Source organism: Acomys russatus, chromosome 13, assembly GCF_903995435.1.
Source record: "Acomys russatus chromosome 13, mAcoRus1.1, whole genome shotgun sequence".
Lineage (NCBI taxonomy): Eukaryota > Metazoa > Chordata > Mammalia > Rodentia > Muridae > Acomys > Acomys russatus.
Genome location: NC_067149.1, coordinates 12,894,660 through 12,922,115, shown reverse-complemented (window position 1 = coordinate 12,922,115; position 27,456 = coordinate 12,894,660). Strand labels below are relative to the sequence as shown.

The 27,456-nt window shown below is 48.6% G+C and overlaps 2 protein-coding genes across 2 annotated transcripts in view; one reads left to right on the top strand and one right to left on the bottom strand.

The window, feature by feature from the left end:
• Dysf (dysferlin) overlaps positions 1 to 27,456 on the bottom strand; it is a 205,008-nt gene that overhangs the window by 152,358 nt on the left and 25,194 nt on the right. The window contains exons 2-4 of the mRNA XM_051154820.1: positions 24,527 to 24,582; positions 21,708 to 21,799; positions 2,104 to 2,209 (exon numbers count right to left, since the gene is read on the bottom strand). Of these exons, the coding sequence (XP_051010777.1) occupies positions 2,104 to 2,209; positions 21,708 to 21,799; positions 24,527 to 24,582 (254 nt within the window). The remainder of the gene's footprint in view (positions 1 to 2,103; positions 2,210 to 21,707; positions 21,800 to 24,526; positions 24,583 to 27,456) is intronic.
• Positions 8,750 to 9,076, top strand: LOC127197095 (40S ribosomal protein S26-like). Its single transcript, XM_051154819.1, has one exon. It carries the CDS (start codon positions 8,750 to 8,752, stop codon positions 9,074 to 9,076), a length of 327 nt encoding a protein of 108 aa, XP_051010776.1.

The window sequence follows — 27,456 nt, the reverse complement described above, 5'->3', positions numbered from 1 at the left end:
CCTTCTCCAAGAGGTGACGACTGCATTCCAGGCAGCAAAGAGGGCTCCTCACCTCTCCCTGCCACTCCTCACCTCTCCCCACCTCTGAGCAGACTTAGCTGTGGGGCCCAGCCCCCCTCTCCCGTTCACCACATCCTGACACTCATGTATTCATCTTGGAGCCATTATTGGTGAAGGATTGTCAAGCTCCACAGGAAGCCTGGGGTCTCAGGCCAATGGAGAGGAGGCAGAAGGTTCTCAGCTAGTGAGTACGAAGCGTAGACAAAATACGAAAGCCAGAGCAAGGGCAGGGAATGCAGGCAATACACAAAAACCAGGCTGAAAGATTCCATCCCAGAGCAAGATGAGTTTGGAAGGAACAAGTACAGAAAACATCTGTGTCATAGATGCCAGAGAATGGAGCGGAGAAATACAGACGTCTTGTCAGGGAGGTAAGACCTTTTGGTTGAAGGCTGTGGGGAGGAGGCAGTTCCAACCTGAGGGGTAATCGGAAAGCATCAAATAGGTCCCCTGACTCAAAGGGCTGCTCTCCACAGAAAGCTTGATGTCTGCAGATCCTCTGGTGTCCCAGGCTGCACAGCCAGCTGGGAGTTTCCTCAGGGTCCCAGAAGAGCCAGCTTCAAAAGCCTCTGGAAGCCTCTTAGACTAGCGTAGTGATAGCTGGCTGCAGAGCTCCAAGGGAGGCAAGAGGTGACTCCGGAGATGACTGAGACCATCTCAGAAGACACTACACTAAAGCAAAAGAGCCACCATTGAGCACTGTCCAAGGCAAAACGGAATTCCACAAGGAGTGACATTATCTGGGGCAGGTGGTTTGCGGCTGGGAATTACATCACATCAAGGAAGCAACCGGTATCCTTGGCCTAGGACGCCTTAGGAGCAAGTCCAGGAACACAGGGACTAGCATCCCATTCTGCAATCTTCCTCCCTAAGACTCCTAAAATGAGCCAGGCATCGTTGTGCACACCTGTAATCCCAGCACTCGGTAGGCAGAGACAGGCTGATCTCTGTGAGTTCGAGGCCAGCCTAGTCTACAAAGTGAGTCCAGGACAGCCAAGGCTACACAGAAAAACACTGTCTAACCAAACACAAAAACAACAACCCCTACCCCACCCCCCCCACCCCGGAGAAAAAAAAGATTCTAAAGGTGAATGGGGGGTCGCATCCCCATTTACACACCTGGTCACTTGGAGCCCCAGCTGCTCTCTTTTCTCAATGAAAGGACCCATTGTGGTCCCATTCAGGCTAACCCAAATTAATCTCTTCTTGACTCTTCCAACCAGTCAGAGGCGCGTGCGCGTGCGCGTGCGCGCGCATACACACACACACACACACACACACACTCAGAGAGAGAGAGGAGAGGAGAGAGCGAGCGAAGAGAGCGAGAGGAGGAGAGAGGAGAGAGGAGGAGGGAGAGAGGAGTGAGAGGAGGGAGAGGAGAGAGAGAGAGAGAGAGAGAGTCTATGAAGGCTAACAGTCCACAGCTTCACCGGAACGAAGTACATCCCGATCTCAGCAGTGGCCCTGTGCATCCTGTCATGTAGGCAGACCCAAAATTCTAGTGAACAGGATGCAAGAACCCTGCAGGGTATATATTTAGACCACTAAAAATAACAGGAGGCCAGCAAGGAGGACAGGGAAGGGGCTGTGTGGACCAGGAGAACATGGGAAAGCTGGGGGAGGGGCTAGACAAACAAGAGAGGAAAAGGAAGGGGTCCTGCCTGGCTCCAGGTGGACAGGGGGAGCTGTCTGCCTCCCTCCCTCCCTCCCCTGGTGATCTGTGACCCAGATGACTCAGATATTCCCCATCTGGAGAATGGGGTTGGCAATGAAGAAGGGCAGTCTGCCAGACAGACAAAGGAAGCCAGTCAAGGCTGACTAGAACACAGGACAGGAGGTGACCGTGTGGGCTAGAGTTGGGGTGCAGAGGGCTTCACTGAGCCCTGCAGATCGCGACTGTGAATCTCTTCTGGCAACCTAAGCTACAGTCAAGGAGAGCCAGGCTTGGCTTTTCAGGAGCTGGCCCCTGACATAAGGCACAGGGAAGGGTCCAGGTGGCCTCAGACAGAAGCTGGCTATGGGCAAAGGAGTCCGGGTATTTACCCCTGTGGGTTGCTGCTTGGTGTCCAGAAGAGGTGCGTTGAAGCTGGCAGACAGGCTGGGGGTGGCAAGGACCTCCTGGAGTGGGATCTTGGCTTCCCCCAGGAACCTGAGAAGACAAAGAAGGCCAGTGGTGAGACCTGGCCTAATGGGCCTGCCTCTTCTCCCACCTCCCCCACAGCCCAGGGAGAACCCATCTACCCAGGGTGGCCAGTCCGCTGGGACTACTCTAGGGCTTTCCCCGTACCCACGGTACCCATGAGTGCCATGTACCCATGTAAAATGGTTTCCAGGGTACCATCCTAGGGAAACCAGACTCTTGAAGAAAACACTTAGGTAGATAAGAGAGAGCAGAGACCACGAGCCTGGAATACACGAGACATTGTCTTTAAAAGGTCAAAGATGGTGAAAAGCTTGAGAGATGGATGGCTCAGCGACTAAGAGCCCTGGTTGCTCTTCCAGAGGACCTGAGTTCAATTCCAAGTACCCACACAGAGGTTTACAACTGTCTGAAACTACGGCTCCAGAGTGTCCAGTGCCCTCTTCTGGCCTCTGAGGGTCCAGGCATGGAATCGGTACACAAACATGAATGCAAGCAAAGTATACAACAAATAAAACTTAAAAATAAATGTTAAAATAAATAAATAAAAGATAGGAGCAACCAAGCCGCTTGGTAGACAAACAGAATGAAATATACATACATGGAGAATATTATTCATTATTAAGGAATTCCTGACATTTCTCCTGGGACAAGGCTTGGGACAGCTGGGCTGGAGCTCTGTGGTAGAGCACTTGCCTTGCATCTGTGAGGCTACTAGGTTCAATCCCCAGGACTGTGCAAAAATATTAAAAGGGATTAATATTGAAGACACAGAAGGATAAATGCCATCTGACCTCTCGCACATAAAGAGCCTAGTCAGATTCATAAGAACAGAAATTAGAACGCTGGTTACCAGGAGCTGGGAGGGAGGAAAGGGGGAAATATTACTTAACAGGTTCAGGTTTTCTACATGGAAGAGGGAAAAGATCTACAGAGGAATCTGTACGTTTTAAAGATTTCTAGAATGCAGTGTTCCTCCTGAAAATGACACCACAATTGACGTCCAGGCTCCACACATATATGCACACATGGGCATGCTCATCCTCCACACATACACGGTAAAATTAATTAATTATTTTAAAATGACTAAATAATGTATAAACTTGTGTAAATAAATAATTACTAAATTCCATGGCAGTAAAATACATGTATTTGGGCCCTCTTGGGGCAGGCGGGTCTCAATCACATTACAGTTATCCTTGTTAGAAAGACAATAAACACTGTGTGTGTGTGTGTGTGTGTTTAAGTGTGTGCTTGTGTGTACGTTTGTATATTTGCATGTTTGTTTGTGTATGTGTTTAAGTGTGTGTTTATGTGTACATGTTTATTTGTATGTATGTGTTAATGAGTATGTGTGAATTTTGTTCATGTGTATTTTGTGTGTTTCTATTTGTGTGTATGGGTGCATGCTTGTGGGTGTGTATGTGTGTACATATGTGTTGCATTCAAAGGACAGGGTGTTGTTGGTCCTCCCCTCCCACACATTTGAGGCAAGGTCTCTTCATTGTTTTTCTGCTCCATACTTCATGCCAACTGTCCTTCATGCTCCTGGGAATTCTCTTGCCTCTCCCTCTGTGTCCCTGTGGGAATGCTGGGATCACAGATGCTCAAAATAAGCACCCAGCCTTTACATGGGTGCTGAGGATTTGAACTTGGGTCCTCACTTACACAGCACATGCTTTTACCTCTGAGCCAGGGCCCCAGCCCTTCTCTTACAAGTCTCTTTATTTTGGTTTTTTGAGACAGGGTTTCACTGTGTAGTCCTGGCTGCCCTGGAACTCACTCTGTAGACCAGGTTGGCCTCAAATGCACAGAGATCTGCCCGCCTCAGCCTCCCAAGTTCTGGCATTAAAGACGTGCATTGCCACAGCTGGCTTTGCATTTATTTCTTTAAAGAAAGCATGTAAAGGAGGCATTCCAGGACTCTAAACTCCCACGAAGGTCAAGCTTTCTAGAATGTGGGCAATCTATCCCCTGGCGTCTGCAGGAAGCTTTGCACTATAGTTCCCAAGCAAGGGCTTTCGGTGGGTGTAGCCTAAGGACCATCGTGGGAGCAGCGCTTGTCCCCAGTATGGTGACCAGAGTGTGCCCAAACAGGAGTCCCTGTGATGTAAGGGTTCAGAAGCACTCTGTTCTTTGAGGGATCCTGGGCAGCAGACCAGAGGTGACTTGATGAAGTAAGTAGACAAGCAGCCCACCCCAGTGACTTTCCAGATGTGGGCAGATGTGGGCAGTGTCTACAACTGAGGCTTCTGGCGTTGGCAACGGAAGGATGGGGCCTAACAGCAGAAGAAAAACAACAGACAGAGTCTAAATAGCTTAGTGTGGCTGAAAGCTGGTCTTAGGAGACCTGACCTCTGAGGCCCAGAGTAAAGGTGAGCCACCTGAGCCTGGCTTGCTGGCAGAGCCCTCCCAGACAGGCAGGGAGAATTCCCGGAAGTGGGGTGAGAAACAATGGCAGGAAATGCAGAAGGAAGTCCCGGCTCCACCTCTGCCAGCCCTAACCCTTCCGGCTGCCCCCAGAGCTGGCTAGGAATGGCTGTTATTTCCTCCCTGATACCTCTTTGGGGGCAGCTGAACGTGGCCTTGGCGCCTCCGTAGGTGCTAGGGCCAGTCCTTCCAAGGTGCTAGGTTGTCCTATATCCCAACGAAGAAAGTCTGGAGGCTACCTGAACAAAGACCCAAGGGAAAGGCTGTGGTGACAAGTTTGGAAGAGTCAGAGAGACAGAGCCTCCCATATGTGTGAGTGATGAGGGACCATGGCTCAGGAAGGAGGGGCAGGTGGCAGAGGTTTATTGAGCTGGGTTAATGAGGTCTGGGGTGAAAGCCATGGATTCACCCATTCCGTATTTCCTTTGCATAATGCATAGGAAAGAGAGCATTGAAGCCCCTCCCTAAATTTCCTTCCCTTGAGACTTTACTCAGGGCCCAAACCCTGATCTGTCTCACCTGAAGAGAGACCCTGAAGTACAAGCTTAGGGCCAGCTGTCTGCCAAGCTCCAACCAATCTGGCAGGTGCCCTGTGGCGTCATCAAGAGTCCAGTGCATCAAGGAGGGACCAGGGATGTGGGAGGCAGCAGGGTATGTGCAGAGCCTACGAGGTCAGAAGCAACCCAGTGGGCCTCGCCCCACCTAACACCACAGGCCTTCCTAGCTTCCCCCTCTGCTCACTTCTCTTGCCCTATTGTTTCAGAGCTGCTAGAATGTGGGGACAAATGCGTGGGGGCTGAAAGAGACTCTGACGTCCCAGAGAAGCAGAAGATAAGAATGGGCAGAGCAGCGGGGAGCAGCTGCAGATTGGCAGGACACAAAGCTCCCCCGCCACGGGAAAAAGGAGTTGATTCCCTAATTCACCCATGACAATCGGTGCCCTGTAAGAGAGTGGGGGCTTGCACACCCAAGGCTTGAGCAGTATGTGTGAAGGCGGGACCTGAGGGGGCGGTGCCTGCTTATGCTAATGAAATATAAAAAATGGAAACAATTTGGCTGAAGAACATTGCGTCTTACTACATTGTTGTTTGTAAGAACAAAGCATAAGAGCGCCGTCCACCACCCAAGACTGTGCAGATGCTGCATAGTGCAGCTGCGCTACAAAATCTTGCTATAAAATAATGCATCTCTACGGAAAGTTCTCAAGACCCATGGTCAGGTGCAAAAGCAAAGCCCATAAAAGAGTTAGAACATACTACCCACTGCATGAGAAAAGGGAAACCCGGACGCTAGCTTTGTAGTTGAGCAAGAAGAGCTCTGGAATGCCACCCTCCCCCTGCAAAAAAAAAGTCGGGCATGCTTTAATCCCAGCACTCAGGAGGCAGAGGCAGGTGGATGGCTGTGAGTTCAAGGCCAGCCTGGTCTACAAAGCGAGTCCAGGACAGGCAAGGCTACACAGAGAGACCCTGTCTCGAAAGAAAAAAAAAAAAAAAAAGAGGGACACACTTGCATGTACCTGTTTACAACAGCTAAGGGTGGAATCCACTTAGGTGCCCATCCATAGGTGAATGGATAATTAAACATCATATATACATATATACAATCTGGGATAGCAATAAAATGTTACTCAGCCATGAAAATGAATAACTGGCCACGTTAGCAAAACGGATGCAAGTAGGGAGAGCTACATTAAATGAAATAGATGCAGACAAATTTTGCATATCTCCTCTCATATGTGGGTGCTCAAATAGTCGACAGTGGGAGGCTGGAGAGATGAGTCGGCAGTTAAGAACGCTTTGTGCTTTTGTAGAAGACCTAGGTTCGGTTCTCAGCCCCCACGTGGTGGTTAACAACTGTCCATAACTCCAGTTGCAGAGGCTGTGGCGCCCTCTTTTAGTCTTTATAGGCTTTGTACGTATGCAGTGCATATTATACACATGCAAGCAAAATACTCACACAGCTAAAATAATTTTTAAGCTGATTATGGGGCTGAGGAGAGGCTCAGAGGGTAAAGCACTTGCCTAGCATGCTAGAAGCCCTAGGTTTGATCTCAAGCACCATATAAAGTAGATATGGTGGTAGCGACCCATAATTTCATCACTTGGGAAATTGAGGAAGGGGAATTTGGAATTCAAGGTCATCCTTGGCTATACACAGTGATTTTGAGGCCAGTCTGGTCTACATGAGACCCTGTTACCAAAAAAAAAAAAAAAAAAAAAAAAAATTGGCTGGAATGTATAAAAGTGATTAATAGTAATATGATGGGGATGGGGGGGAAGGGGGGGAGGGGGGAAGGGGGGGGGGGAAGGGGGAGGGGGGAAGGGGGAGAGGTGGCAAGCAGGATAGTAGGTACTTAAACACAAATGGATGCAATATACCCTAGTGTCCATAGCACAGTAAGAGCTCTAGAAGAGAGGGGCTTGAGGGCTCCAAATACAAAGGCGTGATACGGAGATGGCACTGTTCATCGCCCCAGTGTGGTCAGAGAATACTGTATATACAAACGATCACACTGGACCCTGCAAAAGTGTATTATATGTCAGTCGTGGGACGGGTACATACAGCTCATTAATTTGGTCTGCTTCGGCTCAAAACAAAACATTTAGTCCCAAGCTGCATTCCTCATTCATGCTTTTGTTTTCTGGTGATTTTGCTTTGCTTTGCTTATTTGAGATAAGGTCTTATCACATAACGCAAATGGCCCTTGAACTCATGCGTCATGAGTTCAGCCCCCTCGGTGCTGGTATCGCAGGTACAAGCCCCGCATGCATGCCTGGTGCTTTGCTGTATTCCTGATGCTCCAACATCCTGGGCCTTGTTGACCTGAAGACACTGACCCTCCCAGAGTAGCCAGTCCCTAGAGACAACAAAGGAAAATCCCCAGCAGGCAGGCCATGCCCTGGAGCACAGCTAGCAGGGTAAAGACTGCTTCCGTTTCCCCCACCCTACTTGCCCTTTCACTGCCCTCCGCACACTCTCAACTGGCCGCAAATGGCTTTGAGGCTCCTGTTAGGTCTGGCCTCTGGGCTGGGGGGCGGGCGGGAGGCTGAATGCCAAAAGTCCGAGCGTGCGGGCTAGGCTGGGAAGATGGCTCAGTCGGTAAAGTGATTGCTGCTCAGACATAAGGAACTGCATTTGATCCTCAGGATCTGTGTAAGAAACCAAGCATGACAGCACTCCCCAGTGCCAGAGTGGTGCAGCTCGATGGACAGCCGATGCAGCCCATATGAGGGTGCCCAGGTCAGTGAAAGACCCTGTCTCAAGGAACAAGCTGAAACGTGCCTAAGGATTAATACCCAAAATTAGCCTCAGATTTACACCAGCCCTCCTGACACAGGGGGACTGTGGCCTAGCAGGGGGAGACGTCAGCAGAACAGCCCAGCCAAGGAATGGCTTCTTCCCCTTCCAGAATGTCCTCCATGGTAAAGATGAGACAAGAAACCAAAGGACCAGAGCCAGGGTGAGCTCCGGGGAAAGCCCCACTGGACAAAGCGCAGTGTGCCCATGGGATCAGTGTGTGGTGCTCAGGACTGGCTTTCCACTGTGACCTCAGCCGCCTGCATAGAAGAGTTCCCAGGGGACTGGGGAGGGAGGCTGGGGGGGGGGGGGGGGGGGGGGGTGGGTGGAAGGAGTGCTGGCGATCATTTCCATGGTCCCAGAACATAGCTTTAACTCCAAGAGGAAGAATACACAGCAAAACACAGCAGGAAATCAGCACCAAGCCAGGCCATGGAGAGCCACATACCCAGAGAGACACCTGTGTCCCCAGAGCCTAAGACAAACACAGCACCTCAGCAGCATTGCGGTGATCTAATCCTGGGAAAACATTGACTGACTTCCAAAGAAGGAGAGATAGAGATCAGGTTTAACTCCAGGCACCCACCCGAGGCTCACAGCCATCGGTAATGCCAGTGCCAGCGTTACTTACGCCCTCTTCTGCCTCTGTGGGCATCAGGCCCACGGATGGCACAGAGATAAATATATAGACAAGCGCCCACACACATACAACATACATATATCTTATTTTAAAATGTTTTACATCAACATAAATTGTCATAAAAGATAAGGACGGTGGGATTAAAGAAAAGTAAGATCGCTCTTTTGGGTCTTGGCTCCAAGATGACCAAAAAAAAAAGGAGAAACAATGGTCATGCTAAAAAGGGCCACGGCCACGTGCAGCCAATTCTCTGTATGAGCAGCGCACAGTGCGTGCCCAAGGACAAGGCCTTTAAGTTCATCGGCCAGAACAGTGTAGAGGCCGCTGCTGTCAGGGACATCTTTCCCAAGCTCTGTGTCAAGCTGCATTACTGCGTGAGCTGTGCCATGCATAGCTGGGTGGTCAGGAATCGATCCCCTGAGGCCGTGAAGCCAGGAAGAACGGAGCACGCCCACCACGGGTCTAGACCTGCTGGTGCTGCACCACGACCTTCACCAAAGCTCATGTAAAGACAGAAGGACAGAAGAAAAAATACTTTGGACAAATAAAATGGGAGGAAGAGGAAGAAGAAGAAGAGGAGGAGGAGGAAGAGGAAGAAGAAGAAGAGGAGGGGGAGGAAGATAGAAGATCTTGATGGTCCACACCCAGAATACCAACACTTGGGTGATAGAGGCCAGGAGGATAGGAGGACTGGGGCCTCAAAGTAACCCCCAGCTACATTGCAAGTTGGAGGCCATCCTGGGTCAATGAGATTCTCTAAAAACCAAACAAACAAAACTTAAAAACAAACAAACTAGAGAACTAAAGAAATATGACTCAAATTTCAGTGTGGGACTCTGGACTGGATCTGGTTCTGAGGGAGGAGAGGACGCCGTTTTGCAAAGCATTTCTTGGTCAGTTCATAGGATGATATAAGCTGTAGGTTCCACCTATCAAGTTTATCCATGTGACATCAGCTGACATTAACATGGTATCACAGCTGTGAGAAGAAGTAGCCCTCATCTTAGGAAATCTGCTGCCCTGGACTATTCAGGACCAGGCAACTAGGATGAATACGGCATCTTCAAATGGGAGGAAGAAGGAGGGAGGAGGGGAGAATGAAGAGAACATTAAATCAACAGAAGGAGTGTGCAGCAGCACGTTTCTGAGTAAAAGGTATGTGGGTCATCTGTGTGCTGATTTTTTTAATAATCATGAAACCATATTTATTTATTTATTTGGGTTTTGGGACAAGGTTTCTCTGTGTAGCCTTGGCTGTCCTAGACTCACTCTGTAGACCAGGCTGGCCTCGAACTCACAGCAATCCACCTGCCACTGCCTCCCGAGTGCTGGGATTAAAGGCGTGCACCACCACACCTGGCTGAAACCATATTTTTAATATTCAAGGAGGGTCACCATGAGTCAGTTTCTCATCTTTGAAACTAAGAAGCTGATGTGTCACACACACACACACACACACACACACACACACACACACACACATATATATCACAATTCAATTTCCAGTGACTTAGTCACATCCTGTCATCATGAATCAGGCCCCTGTCCATCCTGGGGTGCACACACACACACACACACACACACACACACACACACACACACACACACACACACACACTCCAGGGAAGAAATACCAGTGATCTGAGCCTCATGAGTCCTCAGCTATGCATGCCTGGCAGGAAAGGACAGGAAATGGGCGATGGCAGGGCCTTCCCCGGCCCCTAATTTCTCTTGGCCTCAGGCAGCCTTCCGTCCGGGACCTGACTCCCTAGAGGGTACCCAGAGGTAACTCTAAATAGTTTTCCACTTCAGTCCAGAGAGAGACAAAAGAAAGATTATCCTGCAATCCAGGGATGTCTTGGACAGAATCCAGGGCAAATATAGCTTTTAAAATCCTTGAAAATGAGGGTGTGCCCAGCACTTTTGAGCCCTCTGGGAGCAATGGGATGGTGAGCACTAAGTATGTAGGCTCCAAACTGCCTCCTGAGGAATCCAGAACACACTCCACAAAATGGAGGCTGGTCCTGCTGTGCCTGCTCTTCTCAACTCCACAACAGCACCCTGATGCTCTGCCTTCTGAAATAGCCTCGTGAGTGCCTATCTGAGAGCGGGTGCCCTGAGACAGACAAGCCTGCGAGCAGAGAGGGAAAAGTCCTCCAGGCTCAGAACGGACCAAGGGTTTTCCAATGCTAATGAGCCCCCAAGTGTGCAGAGTTAGGATGAAGTCAGAAGAGGTCAAAGAAACTAAAACCTCACGTAGAGAGTCACACCATGATCTCACCACTTCTGAGCCAGAGGATGGAAGAGTTCGAGGCCAGCCTGGGCTATGTAGTAAGAAGTTGCCTAAGTAAATACTGGTAAATAAAATAAGCAGGTGTGGCGGGCTGTGATCACAGCACTCAGATGCAGCAAGCGTACATAGTTACACTCTATCTCTAAGTAAATAAATAATAAATAGGATCAATTAACAGAACAATAAGCACAGACGGGGCAATAACCATATGAAAGATGTTTAACTGTAAGTCAAGGAAACACAGCTACAATTTTTCTCTTCTTGATAATCACACTGTCCAAAAGTCAAAAGACTAGCACAAACCTCTTCTCCACACTGTTGGTGGACATAAATCCGGTTATTTTTGAAAAGCAACTTGGAAGAATCTCCACGGTTTATTTTGTGCAAATGTACATGTGTGTGCACGTCTATGTGTTGGGGGGAGCGTCACGTGTGTGTACATGTGTGCCTACACACTCAGGAGCTTTCACCTTGGTTTTTGTGACGGAATCACTCACTGGCCTGAAATTGCCTGAGTAGGCTAAGCTGACTGGTTACAAGGACCCAGAGATCTGTCCGAGAGTGTCCACCTTCCCAAGGCTAGGATTAGAGGTGTACGCCACCACGCCTGGCTTTTTATCTGGGTTCTGGGGATAAAGCTCAGGTCCTCCTGGCACGGCAAGCAGTTCCCCAGCCCTTCAAACATTTTATATGTTTATTCTTTTTATCCCAATAACCGCACTTCTAGGGACCAATGCTAAAAATACAAAAACACTTGAATAAGAAAACATTGGAATAAAATTGTTCAGTGGATAATCACTTGAAACAAAAAAATTGGGAGGAACCCAGACTCCAGCCAGTAAGAGCATGATGGTGAGATAAATCCGGAATGCACAGCAGCATATTTCACACAAGAGGCGTGTGGGTTATCTGTATCCCCTATGCAGCAAGATGACACAAATAGAGGTGCGTTCATGTCAGAATAACATGAGATGACTGAAGAATGAATGTGACATACTGTCAAGTGACACATTGATATGAAAAGTGATGAAAAGCAAAGTGCAGGCCAATGCACACTATACGATGTCAACTTTGCATAAGCAGGTGTGCTCTCTGTGTGTTTGTGTGTGTGTGTGTGTGTGTGTGTGTGTGTGTGTGTGTGTGTGAAAATGAGCTTCATGCTGGGCGGTGCTGGTGCACGCCTTTAATCTCAGTACTTAGAAGGCAGAGGCAGGTGGATCACTGTGAGTTTGAGGCCAGCCTGGTCTACAAAAGTGAGTCCCGGACAGTCAAGGCTACACAGAGAAACTCTGTCTCAAAAAAAAAAAACAAAAACAAAAAAGAAAAAAGAAAAAAGAAAAAAAAGTGCTTCATTGGCTCATGAGATTGCAGCAGAATCTAAAGCAAGTTGCTAATGATGGATACCATGGGAGAGAGGGAAGAAATGGGTGAGTGAAAGAATGCCTCTTTAATAACAGAGCTTGCACACACACACACACACACACACACACACATACATGCTTATACACATACAAACATGTACACACACACATGTACATTCTTATGGAGGTTTTAAAGTGTAGGGTACCTGTGTGTATATTCGTATATGTGTAAGTACACAGGTATGACCAGAGGTAAATCCTGGGTGTCATTCCCCAAGACACCTTGTTTTTTCAGACAGGGTTTCACACTGGGACCTGGAGCTCACCAATTTGCCTGGGCTGGCCAGCCATAGGGCCCACCTGTCTCTTGTCCTCCAGCCCTGGATTACAGGCATACACCAACACCCGGCTTTTACATGAGTTCTGGGGACTGAACTCAGGTCTTCGTGTTTGTACAGAACACTAAGTTATCTCCCCGGCCCATTTCTTTCCTTTTAATGAAAGAACAAGTATGCAGCCGGGCATGGTGGCGCACGCCTTTAATCCCAGCACTCGGGAGGCAGAGGCAGGTGGATCGCTGTGAGTTCAAGGCCAGCCTGGTCTACAAAGCGAGACCAGGACAGTCAAGGCTACACAGAGAGACCATGTCTCAGAAAAAAAAAAAAAGAACAAGTATGCACGTCAAGGCATGCAGAACATGCTCGTGTGCTGTGAGATTGATGTCTGTGCTATAACCAAGGCCCCCATACTCAACCTCTTCAGCATTTCTGTCCTTGGGACTTTGGCAGACACGCTGTCATTCACACTTCAGCACAGCCTTGCCTCACATATGTTATATTATTCCAGTGTCCCAGTGAGAAAATAGTCTGAGGGATCCAAGACCCATATCGTACTAGCCTGGGACTCACTGCTAATAACAGAGTTAAAGTCCTCCCAACCTCTCTCTCTCTCCATCTCTCTCTTTCAGTTTATGTATTATTTTTAATTATGTACATATGTGAATGTGAGTGCAAGTGTCCACAGATGCCAGAAGAGAGCCATTAGATCCCCTGAAACAGGAATCAGGGTAGTCGTGAGCTGCCTGATGTAGCTGCCGGGAATTAACCTAAGTCTTTGGCTCTTAACCATTGAGCCAGCCCATTCCTCCTGACCCTCTCCCCTACCATACCTCATTCTCATGCCACTACCCAGGTCCTGGACAGCCTGGAAGATCTGGACCAGTTAGTCCTCCCAGGATGGGACTTTTCAATTCCATCCGCATCCTCCAGGGTCAGTGGCAGACACCAACGGGCCCCTCCCTCCCTAGGCATTCTGCCATCCCTTTCACACCTTAGAGGACTGTATTCAGAGCCCCACATTAGACCAAGCTCGGTGTCACAGTCTACACTGTGTAGCAGAATTTTAACTCAGAACATGGCTGATCTCCCCATAGATCACATCCAAAGACCTTCTAGGTCTGTATAACCTGGCTGGAATACAGACACGCCTTTAATCCCAGGAGACAGTGGCAAGCAGATCTCTGAGTTCAGGGCCAGCCTGGCAGAGCAAGTTTCAGGCAAAGAAAAGCTTAGGTCCAGGTGTGGTGGTATACACCTTTAACCCCAGCACTCAGGAGGCATACAGATCTCTGAGTTCTAGCCAGTGCTGTTCAGCCGGGTCAGTTGGGTCAGTGAGTTGGTAGGCACTGCAGTATACTTGAGTTTGTGGCAGTTCAGTTCACGGACTTCAGAGGCACTTTTACTGGAAAAGTTTTACAGAGACAAGTCAAAGACAGAACAAGCTGGACAGGAGTAAAGACAACATGAGCCAGAGAACGAGAAGGAACCAGAAGAGTGGAACAGATTGCTAGTGTCAGTTTGAGGCCAGGCAAAGCAATTCAGTCAGAGGTTGAGAGAGAAGCCAGATTGAATCAGTCAGCTTGGAGAAGCATCTGAGCCAGAATAGCTGAGTTGAACCAGCCAGTCCGAGTTCAGAAAGAGCTAGAAAGGGTGAACTTATTCAGCAGGACGTCTCAGAGGCTGAGAACATTCTAGGCCTAGATTAGATTGTACAGAGGCTAGAAGCTTCCAGGACTAGGCCTAGGTTAGCAGATGGAGGCAGTAAGCCTCTGAGACGACAGTTACATCAGGTGAATAAAAGTTACTTTTATGGCACTAGGTCACCCTCACCTCCTCCCCAAAGACTGAAGCCCACCCAGTACAATTCTATGTGAGAAAGGCCCTCCATTGCCACAGGTGGCCCCTCCTCACTGACTGTGGTGCCTGGACACTCATAAGAGCACATCCTATCCAAGCACAGACGGGACTCTGGAGCAGCACCCTCCACATTCCCACAGAAGAACATGATGCTACGTCTGCCATCAGTGAACCAGAATGAGGCAGTCCCTGTTGAAACCACAGCCAAGATCAGCCTTCAAGGGGAAATGACGACATCACTGGAGACTTGAAGCAATTGGGTGACAGAAGAGCAGCACGGAGGAGGGGACCGCTAAGCGCAAACCTGGGTGGAGTACCCATTCTGCAGCAGGTCCCTTACAGAAACTGGAAGTTGAGGGCGTGGGGGGTGGGGGGGGCGCAGTGACCTGCACAAGGCCACATGACTAGTCCCTAGCTCTTCTCAAAGCCTCAGTATTCACATGAGACCCGGTTACCCAGCCTGACGTGGGTGTTGGGGAGGAGCAGCTGGAGGAGAGAAATCTGAAGGAGCATCAGTGCTTAAGGAGCACCTGAGCTGCCTGTTGGGCCCAACCAGTTACAGGTGTCATGATCGATGCTTAAACCTCAGAGAGGGTAAAGGCCGACAGGTGTCTGTGTGTATATAGGAGATTCTCACCAGTCATGAAGGTGGTGAGGCGGCATGCCATCCCCCAGAAAATATTATTGGTGAGTACCTGGAGGAAAGGCCAGCGAAGGCCATCACACATGCCCTGGCTCTTTGTGTAAACCAGGATCTCTGTCTATTTGGCTTCATTAAAGCCAAGGGAGACACAGTCACTGGGAGCAAATTACCAGATAAAATAGGGATTCCCCCTTAAGGTATATGCAAGATAAACAAGGAATAACCATTTAAGAGTTATTATTATGTATACAGTGCTCTGGCTGCATGTACACCTTCAGCCCAGAAGAGGGCATCATACCACATTATAGATGGTTGTGAGCCACCATGTGGTTGCTGGGAATGGAACTCAGGACCCATGGAAGAGCAGTCAGTGCTTTTAACTTCTGAGCCATCTCTCCAGCCTCCGGAATAATCATTTAATAAATGTCTGTCCCTGAGCTGGGCGGTGGTGGCACGTGCTTTTAATTCCAGCACTTGGGCGGCAGAAGCAGGCGGATCTCCGTGATTTTGAGGCCGACCTGGTCTACAGAGCAAGTTCCAGGACAGTCAGAGCTGTTACACAGAGAAATCCTGTCTTGAAACACATGCGCGAGCGCGCGCGCGCGCACACACACACACACACACACACACACACACACACACACACACACAACTCTGTCCCTGCAATATTTGGAGTGTCTCTTTCAGCTGCATGACTTGTGAGTGTTAGTTGTATTGGACAAACATTTAAGTAAAAAATAGATCTTTGTTAATTATCTTTTTTTGTATGTGTCATATGCTTTCTTTCTTAAGATTTCTTTATGTATTACTTATATAGTGTTCTGCATGTATATATGCCTACTGCCAGAGGAGGAAGAGGGTGCCAGATCTTGTTATAGATGGCTATGAGCCACCATGTGGCTGGAATGCGTTTGGGAAGGCCAGTGGTTGATTTGGGGTGCTTTCTTCACTCACTCTCCACCTGAGCCTGGAGCTTCACGGTTCAGCTAGGCTGGCTGGCCAGTGAGTACTAGAGAGCCAGCTTCCTGTCTCTGTGCTTCAGCACTGGCATTAGAATTGTGTACTGTCATGCACAGACTTTATGTGGGTTTGGGGACCCAAACTCAGGTCCTCTCCTTTGTACAGCAAGCACTTTTTACCAGCTGAGCCACCTCTGTAGCCCACTTTTCTTCTTATACAAGCTTGTGAGTGTAGTTTACAAACATGAGGCCATTACAAAACTACCATGCAGCAACCCGGTCGCCTCCTGCTTCTCTAAATAGAGTCACCTCAGGCACAGCCATTGAAGCTGGCTGCCACAGAGACCACAGATCTGCTTGCTCTCATCACCAGAATAGGGTGTTTAGGTAGCTCTTTCCTTCTGAAATCGGAAGATATTTATGAATGTGGGCTTAAATTTAAACGTGGTCTATCGCAATGTAATTCTTAATTGTTAGAACAGGCAGATTAAGATAAATGCTTGGTCAAATATGGGGCACCAGAGTTCTTGTGAACCACTCACTACGTCCCCTGGATGGGGAGGCCTGGTGGCACTCAGAGGAAGGATAGCAGGCTACCAAGAAGAGACTTGATACCCTATGAGCATATACAGGGGGAGGAGGTCACCCTCAGTCACAGTCATAGGGGAGGGAGTAGGGGCGAAATGGAGGGAGGGAGGAATGGGAGGATACAAGGGATGGGATAACAATTGTGATGTAATATGAATAAATTAATAAAAAAAAATTTTAGAAGATAAATGCTTGGAAATTTTCTAAAAATCACATCAAAGTTTCCTGCAAGACAGAAACTTCTGGTAAGCTATGTTGCCTAGTGAACTGGCTATTCTGGACAAGGAGGTTTGAGGAACTGCTTTCCCAGTGTGCTGGCCTATAATGACCTGCTCAGGAGGAAACTAGTGAGCCAGAGGACACCAGGGCCCAGTGGGAGGGTGCATTCAACCCCCTCTGCAAGGCTTAAGATCCACAAAGCCAGACAGCCTCTGTGTAGCCTGGAGCTGCCCCCTGGAGATCCAACCTGGCCCCTGAACTGACCAAAAATACCAAATTAAGCCCACATGCCCTGCTCTCCAGCTACCTCTGGGGTCTCTGACATATTCCTCAGCTCCTAGGACAGTGCTGAATACAGTAATGAAAACGAAACCTGCATTTCCTCTCGGCCTGCAACACCCAGGCTGTCCACCTTTGCCTCACTAAACCCTCAACTCCTACGTCATCAGAGGAACTAAGCTGCAGAGCATCTAGAAGCCAGCTGCCTGGGGCCCCTGGGAGCCTGTGAAATGCAGAGGTGACACAAACGCCTGCCCTCCGGCCGCACACAGCTCCAATACAGCCTTTGGGAGCATCATCAGTCTAACCTGAGAGCTTCTGTTTTTTCTGTGAGGATGACAACAGCAGCATCTGCCAGAGAAAGATCACCTTATATACCAGCCCTCCACAGGGCCAGGAACCGAGCTAAGCTTCTGCTAAGTGCCAGCTGGGAGGTTTTTCTACTGCTACCCCTAGCCTGGGACTGGCCTCGCAGCGCCCTTTCCAACAAAGCTGCCCCTGTCACAACTCTGAATTCCCACATTGCACACACTGGAACTACTCTTCCCTCCAAAGCCTGGCCCTGGGTGAGTATGGGCCCTTCTCTGGAAAGCCTTCCCAGACTGCCCACGGTCCAGGGTTGTTCCCTCCCTGGACTTCTGGTCTACTTTCAAACTCATTGAGTTGCCTGCATTTCACAAAGCCCTGAGATGGTAGCAAAAGCCGCAGTCGTTGTTGTTGTTGTTGTTGTTGTTGTTACTTTACTATTACTATTTACTGTATGTATTTATGAAGGGAAGATATCGCATGTGCCATGGTTGGGCCCTTAGCTGTGGAGCCATCTTAACAGCTGTGGGCAATGGTTTCTTAAGCCTTGGGTTTAGATACCATCTCGTAACACAACGTGGGCATTGCAAAACACTTAGCCACGCTAAATATTTCTAAACCCAGCCAGTTGTAGTAGGGTACGTCTTTAATTCTGGTGCTCTGGAGGCAGAGGCAGGCAGATCTGTGTGAGTTCAAGGCTAGGCTGGTTTACATGGTGAGTTCTAGAACAGCCAGGGCTATAGAGATTCTGTCTCAAGAAAAAAAAAAAAAAAGGAAGGAAAGAAGGAAGGAAGGAAGGAAGGAAGGAAGGAAAAGGTTTCTAAGCCTACCTTGACCAAAAAATAATTTGAAATAAAATAAAATAGTGGCAGTGTTTGCCCATATCCCTCCAGGAGCTTGGCTTCCCTGAAGCCTTGGTTCTGAGCACACAACACATACACCTTACGTTATGCATGCCACCACGCCAAGCAAAACCCACATCTGGGCTCAGGTTTAAGACTACTGTATGTTGGAGACCCCAGGGTTTTTTAAGTGTATGCACAAAGTTTTCTGGTCTTATAGAAAGCATTCATTCTCCTACTACTTTATTACTGTCACCCCTCAGCATCTAAGTGTGGTGGTGTATCCAGAGAAGACTGCTGGGACACGGGGTAAGCCAGTGGAAAGTCTTTATTAGCTGGCCAGCGGCTACACCGGGTGTTTAGGATTACAGGGTAGCACCAAGCCTTTCTCTGTTGAGTTTTTAAGTACAAAAAGCATGTTCTGAGCTGGGTGGTGGTGGCCTACACCTTTAATTCCAGCAGAGGCGGGTGGATCTTTGAGTTCAAGGCCAGCCTGGTCTATAGAGTGAGTTCCAGAACAGCCAGGGCTATACAGAGGTAAACATGTCTAGGTAAACATGTTCTTGATAAACATGTTCCAGGTTGGCATACTTTCATCAACAAGAAGAGTTACCCAGAAGCCAAACTACAGAAGCCAAAAAGCACAGTTAGTACATTTAGAGACTTTGCCAGAACTATGGGCTTTGGTGGATTAGGTCTTTGTTGTCTTTTTGGATAGTGGTGCTGTCTACCTGCTGAGTTCTACAGTCTGAATGGTACTGCCATCATGGAGTCAGTGGTGCTAAGGTCTGGCGGGGAGGGGTGGGTCCTGTTACAGGAAGTGCTGGATTAGTATAACTTTAAATTGTAGTGTGTTCATATGTTTTATTTAATAACTGCTGTTTGAGTTGCTGACTTGAATTTTATTTTTAAAATATTTAATTTTGAATTAAGATTAGAAGAGAGTTTTCAATAATATCTTTTTCCTTTTCTTTTTTTAAATTTTTTAATTTTCTAAAATTTTTCCTCACTTTGTAGACCAGGTTTGCCTTAAATTCATAGAGTTTGCCTCTGCCTCTGTCTCTGCTTCTGCCCCCAGATTGCTAGGATTAAAGGCATGTGACAGCACACTCGGCTTTCCAACAATTTCTAAAATGGCCCTAGCCATTCTTCTGTCATTTAGCACTGTGTACTTAAGTGAAATGTTTTCTTTTTAAAGATTTGTTTGTTTATTGTTTATTGATACAGTGTTCTGCCCACAGAGGCACCAGAACTTATTATAGATGGTTGTGAGCCACCATGTGGTTGCTGGGAACTGAACTCTGGACCTTTGGAAGAACAGACAGTGCTCTTGACCTCTGAGACATCTCACCAGCCTCTGAAATGTCTTTTTCAACACTGATGGTTCTAAAATCAAAATATCAAACAGCTACAAAATGTTATTCTGTGCCCTTCAGTATCAAATATTCAGCCAAGACTTAATTATCCAGGTAAAACTAAAGCATGATTATTCCAAGAGGCAAATTTCCTTTCATCTTCAGTAACTGGTAAAATTATATGTAAAATAATATAAAATTAAAATGTTAAAGAAAAAAAAAAAACAGCTGAAATCCCAGCACTCCGGGAGGCAGCGGCAGGTGAATCTCTATGAGTTCAAGGCCAGCCTGGTCTACAAAGTGAGTCCAGAACAGCAAAGGCTACATGGAGAAAACTTGACTTGGAAAAGCAAACAAAGAAACAAAAGAAAATTAAAAACCAAAATGTAAAAAAGAAGAAAAAAAACCTTACTGTGTAGGCCTGGCTAGCCTGAAACTTGCTACGTAGACCAGACTGGTTTCCAGTTCACAGAGATCTGCCTACCTCTGTCTCCCAAGTGCTGAGATTAAAGACGTGCCCCACCATAGCTGGTTAAAGTAAATTTCTTTCTGGTTTTTTTTTTTTTTTCCGTTTTTGTTTTTGTTTTTTGAGATAGGGTTTCTCTGTGTAGCCTTGGCTGTTCTGGACTTGCTTTGTAGACCAGGCTGGCCTCGAACTCACAGTGATCTGCCTGCCTCTGCCTCCCAATTGCTGGGATTAAAGGCGTGCGCCACCACCGCCCGGCCTAAAATAAATTTCTTTATGAGCTATCATCAGTAAATATTTCATTTACCCACTATATATACTTATATGCTCAAAGTCGTGTATACGTTTCTCAGGCAAAAGTGAGTTGTGACTGGAAAAGACAGGAGATGCACGGAGTACCCTCGGCAGCAGGAGGGGCTCCCCACCCTGCAGCACCACTTCAGAGGCACAGGGACAGTGCCCTCTCCTTCCTTAGGGATGCCAGGCCATGCACTCAGGGCCAGTTTGAACCACAAAGAAACAGTAAGGGTTCGGATTCTTTCTCCAAATTTTTAAGGTGTTTCACAGGTGGAGGCCATCCCTGAGTTCCTGACCCCACCCTCTTCCCCATAACCCCTCTTCCTCCACCCCCCCCAACTCCCACCCCCACTCCAGGTTCACATTGCCAAGACTGCCTCAGATACAGCTGACCCAGTTCCCAAACAAAGGCTCCCCTGTGGGCAGGTCTGTGGGCAGCCAGCCCACGCTCCTTGGGGCCAGATTTCAGTGAACAGCACCATGCACTTGAGCCCACCCAACACAGCTTTCCCCTGTTGTACCCACCAGGGACCACTGACCCCCCCTATCCTTACCTAAGTCCTGTCACCATAGATCTTCCCAGGCTTTGTCTCCTGGCCACTTAACACCCACAGTCAACTGGCCATTGAGCTTTGGAGGTCTTGCCCATCTATGTACTAGGCTTAGGATCGCCTGTGACAAGGAAGCCACCCACCATCTGCCTAAACAGAGACTGCTTTTGCCAGTAAGATTTTGCTTCTGAGAGTTCTGTATTTATCAACCCAACCAAACTCCAGCCACACACGGAGGTGGAGAGGGGGTGGGAGGAGGGGGGTAAGAGGGTGGAGCAGTCTACTGCCTGTTATTACCCTTCTGACTTCAGCATCAGTTCTTACCTTAGGTTCTGCTTCCTCCGTGCAGCCCTCCTCCACTGCTCCCTGCTAGCCACAGTTTCTCTTTGTCTACCCACCCCTGAAGTGAGTGTGTAGCTGCCTTCACCAGCTAAGAAGTGGTAAGGAGTGTCCCCTCCCAGAGAGAGGCTACAGAAAAAGCAGGGAACCTGCTCCTGCCTGTTCCCCAGAGCCAGCACTCCTGTACAAAATCCTCCCGGACACCTGATCCTAGCAGTCTTCCCTCCCCTGCAGCCTGCGCAGCTCCTCAACAGCACTGACAGCCACATTCCTGAGGCTACAGCAAGGTTTCGTGCCAGCATCCACTACTGGACTAGACCATGAAAAGCAGACTTCAACAAATGTGACATAAAGAACAAGTCCTCAGGAGCTTTGATTCCAGTGTCCAAACTCATCAAAACCCACCCTATACTTTCAAGTTCCCAGATCACTCTTGGGCCCACTCACCTGTTTCTCCCCATCGTCTCATGGTCCTTGACCACCACGTGCAGTTCTGAGCCCTGGTCTAGAGGAATGCCCTTGAGGTCCCACTCAAAGCCCTGGAAGAAAAGAAGAAAGGGCAGCTTAAACTGTGGCCCCAGAGCAGACATCAAAGAGAGGGGACAAGTGTGTAGGAAGGTGGGTTGGTGGATGGATGGATGGATGGATGAATGGATGGATGGATGGATGGGAGGATGGAGGATGGATGAATGGATGGATAGATGGGAGGATGGATGGATGGATGGATGGAAGGATGGGTGGGAGGATGGATGATGGATGGATGGATGGATGGGAGGATGGATGATGGATGGATGGATGGATGGGAGGATGGATGGAAGGGAGGATGGATAGATGGGAGGATGGATGATGGATGGATAGATGGGAGGATGGATGGAAGGATAGATAGGAGGATGAATGGATGGATGGGAGGATGGATGGATGGGAGGATAGATGGATGGATGGATGGATGGGAGGATGGATGGATGGATGGATGGATGGATGGATGGGAGGATGGATAAAAGGATAGATGGGAGGATGGATGGGAGGATGGATGGATGGGAGGATAGATGGATGGATGGATGGATAGATGGGATGGATGGATGAATGGATGGATGGAAGGATAGATGGGAGGATGGATGATGGATGGATGGATGAAAGGATGGATGGATGGATAGATGGGAGGATGGATGGATGGATAGATGGGAGGATGGATGGATGGATGGGAGGATGGATGAATGGATGGATGGAAGGATGGATGGATGGAAGAATGGATGGATGGAAGGATGGGTGGGTGGAAGGATGGGTGAATGGATGGATGGATGGATGGATGGATGGATGGATGGGAGGTGGATGCTGACTAATTTTATGTTAACTTGACACAAGCTAGAGTTATTGGAGAGGAAGGAGCCTCAGTTGATAAAATGCCTCCATAAGATCTGGCTGTAGAAAAGCCTGTAGTGCATTTTCTTAATTAGTGATTGATGTGGGAAAGTCCAATCCATTGTGTCTGGGGCACCCCTGGGCTGGTGGTCCTGGGTTCTATAAGACAGCAGGCTGAGCAAGCCATGAGGAGCAAGCCAGTAAGCAGCAGTCTTTCTTAACCTCTGCCTTTAGGTCCCTGCCCTGCTTGAGTTCTCCTGACTTCCCTCGAGGCTAGTGATGTGAAAGTGTAAGCCAAATAAATCTTTTCCTCTCCAAGTTGCTTTTGGTGTTTCATCACAATAGTAACCCAGACTAGTACAGATGCATAGATGAGTGAGTGGGTGGGTGGGTAAGTGGATGAATTCATAGGTAAGAGGGTGAATGGAAGGGTGTATGAGTGGCTAGATTGGAGAGATGGAGGGTAGAACATGAATGGCTGGGTACTTGCATGAATGGGTGAGTGACTGCATGGATGGGTGGGCACTTGGATAAAGGGTAGGTAGCTAGGTGGGAATGGGTGACTGGGTGAGTGGATGGATAGATAGGTGGACGATAGATAGGTGGACAGGTGGGCGGGTGAGTGGATGGACAGATTGACGGGTTTATGAGTGGGTAGATGTATGGTGTATAAAGGGTGGATAGATGAGTGAAAGAGAAGAGGATGAATGAGTGGGTGATTGTATGGATAGATTAGTGAGTTTGTGGGTGGGTAGATGTTTGGATGGGTGGGAAGGTAGACATATGAATAAGTGGATGGATGGATGGATGGATGGATGGATGGATGGATGGACAGATGGATACCAGCATTCCAGAGCTTCAGTAGTGAGGGTAAGAACTAGAGACAACAAAAAAGAAGAAGCCACACTACAGTAGCCTCTCATCCCAGGACACCAGAAGAAAAGCGCAGCCGTTTTTGTTTGTTTGTTTGTTTTCAAGACAGGATCTCTCTGTTTTAGCTTTGACTATCCTGGACTTGCTTTGAAGAGCAAGTTGGCCTCGAACTCACAGCGATCCGCTTGCCTCTGCCTCCTGAGTGCTGGGATTAAAGGCCACGCCCGGCTTCAAAAGCACAATGGTAAAAATAAAAAATTAAATTAAATTAAATTAAAAGCCGGGAGTGGTGGCGCACGCCTTTTGTCCCACCACTCGGGAGGCAGAGGCAGGAGGATCCCTGTGAGTTCGAGGCCAGCTTGGTCTACAGCGTGAGTTCCAGGACAGTCTGAACTACAAGAGAAACCCTGTATCGAAAAACAAACAAAGTAGCCAGGAGACCCTTCAGGGTTCTCACAAGATCATACAGTCATCCTAAAGCTAGAGCCCTGCGGGGGCAGGATGAGTAAGTGATGAGTTAAGGAAGGCTGGTTAGAGCCTCCTTAATCCTCCTCAGAGCAAACATGCAGCTTGTGCCTCTGCCTCAGAAGGGCCTCATGCTCCATAGCTCCAGGAAACTACAGGAGGGAGCAGAACTGGGGGACTTAGTAGATGAGGAAGTGCTAAGGAGAGAGAGGAGGTAGCTTTGATCTGTGAAAGGGAGACCAGGCAGGCAAGAGAGTTGTGGTTGGCAGAGTTGGAAAGCAGAGAAAAACAAAACAAAACAAAAGCAAAAACAAGCCTCTGCCCCTATTAGCACACCCTGTGGGGCGGGTCAGCAGTCCCTGTGAGCCGGGGTCAGCAATCCCTGTGGGGCAGGGACAGCATTTCCTGTGGGGCGGGGTCAGCATTCCAGGTGGGGCGGGGTCAGCATTCCCTGTGGGGTGATGCTCAGGAGCTGTTCCCTACCCTCCCGGGAATGCGGCCTCTAGCGTCAGCCCCCTGCAGAGGCAGCAGGAGCAGAGAGGGGAAGGAGGGAAAAGAAACTGCTGTACCTCGTTCCACACCGGGTTCACACTGTTCTTGATGACTTTGGTTCTCTTCTTCACCCCTGTGGGAGACAAAGAAGGAAGCGTGATGACAGCGTCCCAACTGGGCCCATGCACCCTGCCAGGTTCAGCTGCAGAAACCTGCCTTTGGACTCAGCTCCAAAGGAAAGTTCACAAAACCAGTATGGCCTCTGAACACCAGCCCAATGGTTGTCACACTTCTTCTCTCTTGATTTTAGGAGCCATTAAACAACAGTGTGACCAGAAGGATGTTTTTTGAAAGAAAATGTCCCGTTGCCAGGCATGGTAGTGTGTGCCTTTAATCCCAGCACTTGGGAAACAGGGCCAGGTTGGTTTCTGTGCCTTTAAGGCCAGCATGATCTATAGAGAGAGTTTCAGGCCTGCCAGGAGACTATCTCAAAAAAGAAAAGGATGAGGGAGAAGAAGAAGAAGAGGAGGAAGAGGAGGAGGAGAAAGAACAGAAAATGTCTGCGCTGACCTCTCATGAGTTAAGTCACTATGGCCATTGTCATGTCTAGCCCTTTATTCTCCCAGCTCCTCCTCCCCACCACCACTCTGCCCTGCAAGTTAATGTAGTCCCCACTGTATTAGGCAAGCATCCTACTGAACTACATCTCCAACCCCTTCCTGACTTTTCAGACCTCTTGTGAAAATGGACACTAAGGGCTGATGATGGAGCTCAGTTGGTCCAAGGCTCTGTGCTCTGTGCTAGGTGTGGTGATGTGCTAGGAGGCGGATCAGGGGATGGAGGCAGGAGGACCAGCATCCTTAGCTACAGAGTGAGTTTGAGGCCAGGCTAGGCTACCTGAGAGACTGTCTCAAACAAAAATTTTAAATGATAAAAATAAAATTAATAAACAAACATGAAGAATCTTCCAAGAAGATTTTTAAAGATCTTTTAAAGCTTTTTAAGAACCAGATACCTCTACATATTATGTTATTGCATTTATATAAAATGTCCAGAGTGAGCAAATCCACAGACATGGTGTTCCCAGGGGTACAGCAGGGAGGAGGGGAAGTGGGAGTGATTGATAGCTATGAATTTGGAGGACAATGTTCTCAAATTAGATCGTAATTGATGTGTAATAGTTAACCTAAAGAACCGGGCGTGGTGGCGCACATCTTCAACCCCAGTACTCGGGAAGCAGAGGCAGGTGGATGGCTGTGAGTTTGAGGCCAGCCTGGTCTACAAAGCGAGTCCAGGACAGCTAAGGCTATACAGAGAAACCTTGTCTCGAAAAAGCCAAAAAAAAAAAAAAAAGGTTAACCTAAAATCACCTAGAGTGTCCATTTTTTTTTGTTTTTTTGTTTTCTGTGACTCCAGGGATGGACCCCAGGGTTGTTGTTCGGACACTAGGCAAGCACTCTACTGCTGATACTGCTGAGCCACAACTAATCCACAGCCACGACCTATATTTCTTTTCTTTTAAGATAAAATCTCAGTCGATGTCTTTTTTTGTTTTGTTTTGTTTTTTTGTTTTTGGTTTTTTGAGACAGGGTTTCTCTGTGTAGCCTTGGCCATCCTGGACTCACTTTGTAGACCAGGCTGGCCTCGAACTCACAGCGATCTGCCTGCCTCTGCCTCCCGAGTGCTGGGATTAAAGGCGTGCGCCACCACGCCCGGCTCTCAGTCGGTGTCTTTAGCAAACTCCTTCTAGAGCTTTGGATCCTCCCGCCTCAGCCTCCCAAATAACTAGGATAACAGATCTATGCCACTGGGGCCACTTTAATTGGTTAAAATGATGGATTTGATTGTGAATTTTACCTGCAGTAAAACAAAATGTGCCCTCCTCACTGAGAACCTAAAAAGGGTTTGTGGGAGACCAGCAGACCCAAGTAACCCTCTCTGACTCATGACGCTGAAGGAAAGCAGGCTGGCTTTGGGGTAGACAACTAGAAGAACTAACACCTTGATGCCTGAGAGCTGACCCCTGTGACCTTGGGTGGCAGACAACTGCAGCACTTATGGAGCAGGGAGCACAAAGGACTGGGTGCCCATCCCTAGTGCAATGAGCCAATGAGCTTTGAAGGAAAGATGCAGAAGATGCCCAAGGGAAAACTGTTTCTAGGGATGAGTGCTAGACTATGTGGATAGACTGGGTTCATAACAAAGCTGGGCCTGGCTTGCAGCCCTGGTCTCTGCTGGGGCAGGCAGATCTGCTCTCCTCTCAGGGTGAACCCCAGAAAGAGGCTATAGTGGGTTGACAGTTCCGGAGTGAGGAGGGTCTCACCAAGTGCACTATGATACAGACCTCCCTCCCGCAAAGACATCTGGAACTAGAGAGAAAGCAGCTATGCAAAGGAGCTGATAGCTATGAGTTTGGAGGAGCTGATGAAGCTAGGCACAGCCACTCTGCTCAGACAGGCGCATGGACCGCGGCACCTGCCCCACTTTCTTAGGGAGCATCAGGAACATGGTGTTTGACCGCACAGTAACAGAAGGGAAGGGGTCAGCCAGCCAAGGAACCCTCACCTCTGCCTGGCCTCCAGCCCTTCCTGTAGTACCCACAGATTCCCCATTAAGAAGCCTGTGGTCTCCACCGGGTGCACAGAGCATGAAATCGCTTTAGCGATCTAGAGTGTGTTCCTGGAGCCGGAGCCGGAGTCCTCCAGAGTTGAGCTGGGTCTGGGCTTAGCCAGTCTCCTAGTTGTTCAGCCTGCTCGAGTTCCCCTAGAGATTGTGGAAGAGGATGAGGCCCCCAGCACCCACCCAACTCCTGTTTGTAAATCCCTGGGGTTGGTGGGCTCTGAAGACGCGTAAAGCAGCAAACAGTTTGTGCACACTCTCAAACTTCTGGGTCCCAGAATGCCGTTCTTCTAAATTACTGGGGATTTAGAAACTGAAACTGATTTACTTAGTAATCAATTTAGCTGCACGTGACTGTCATCCTAGCTCTTGGGAGGCTGAGGCCTGG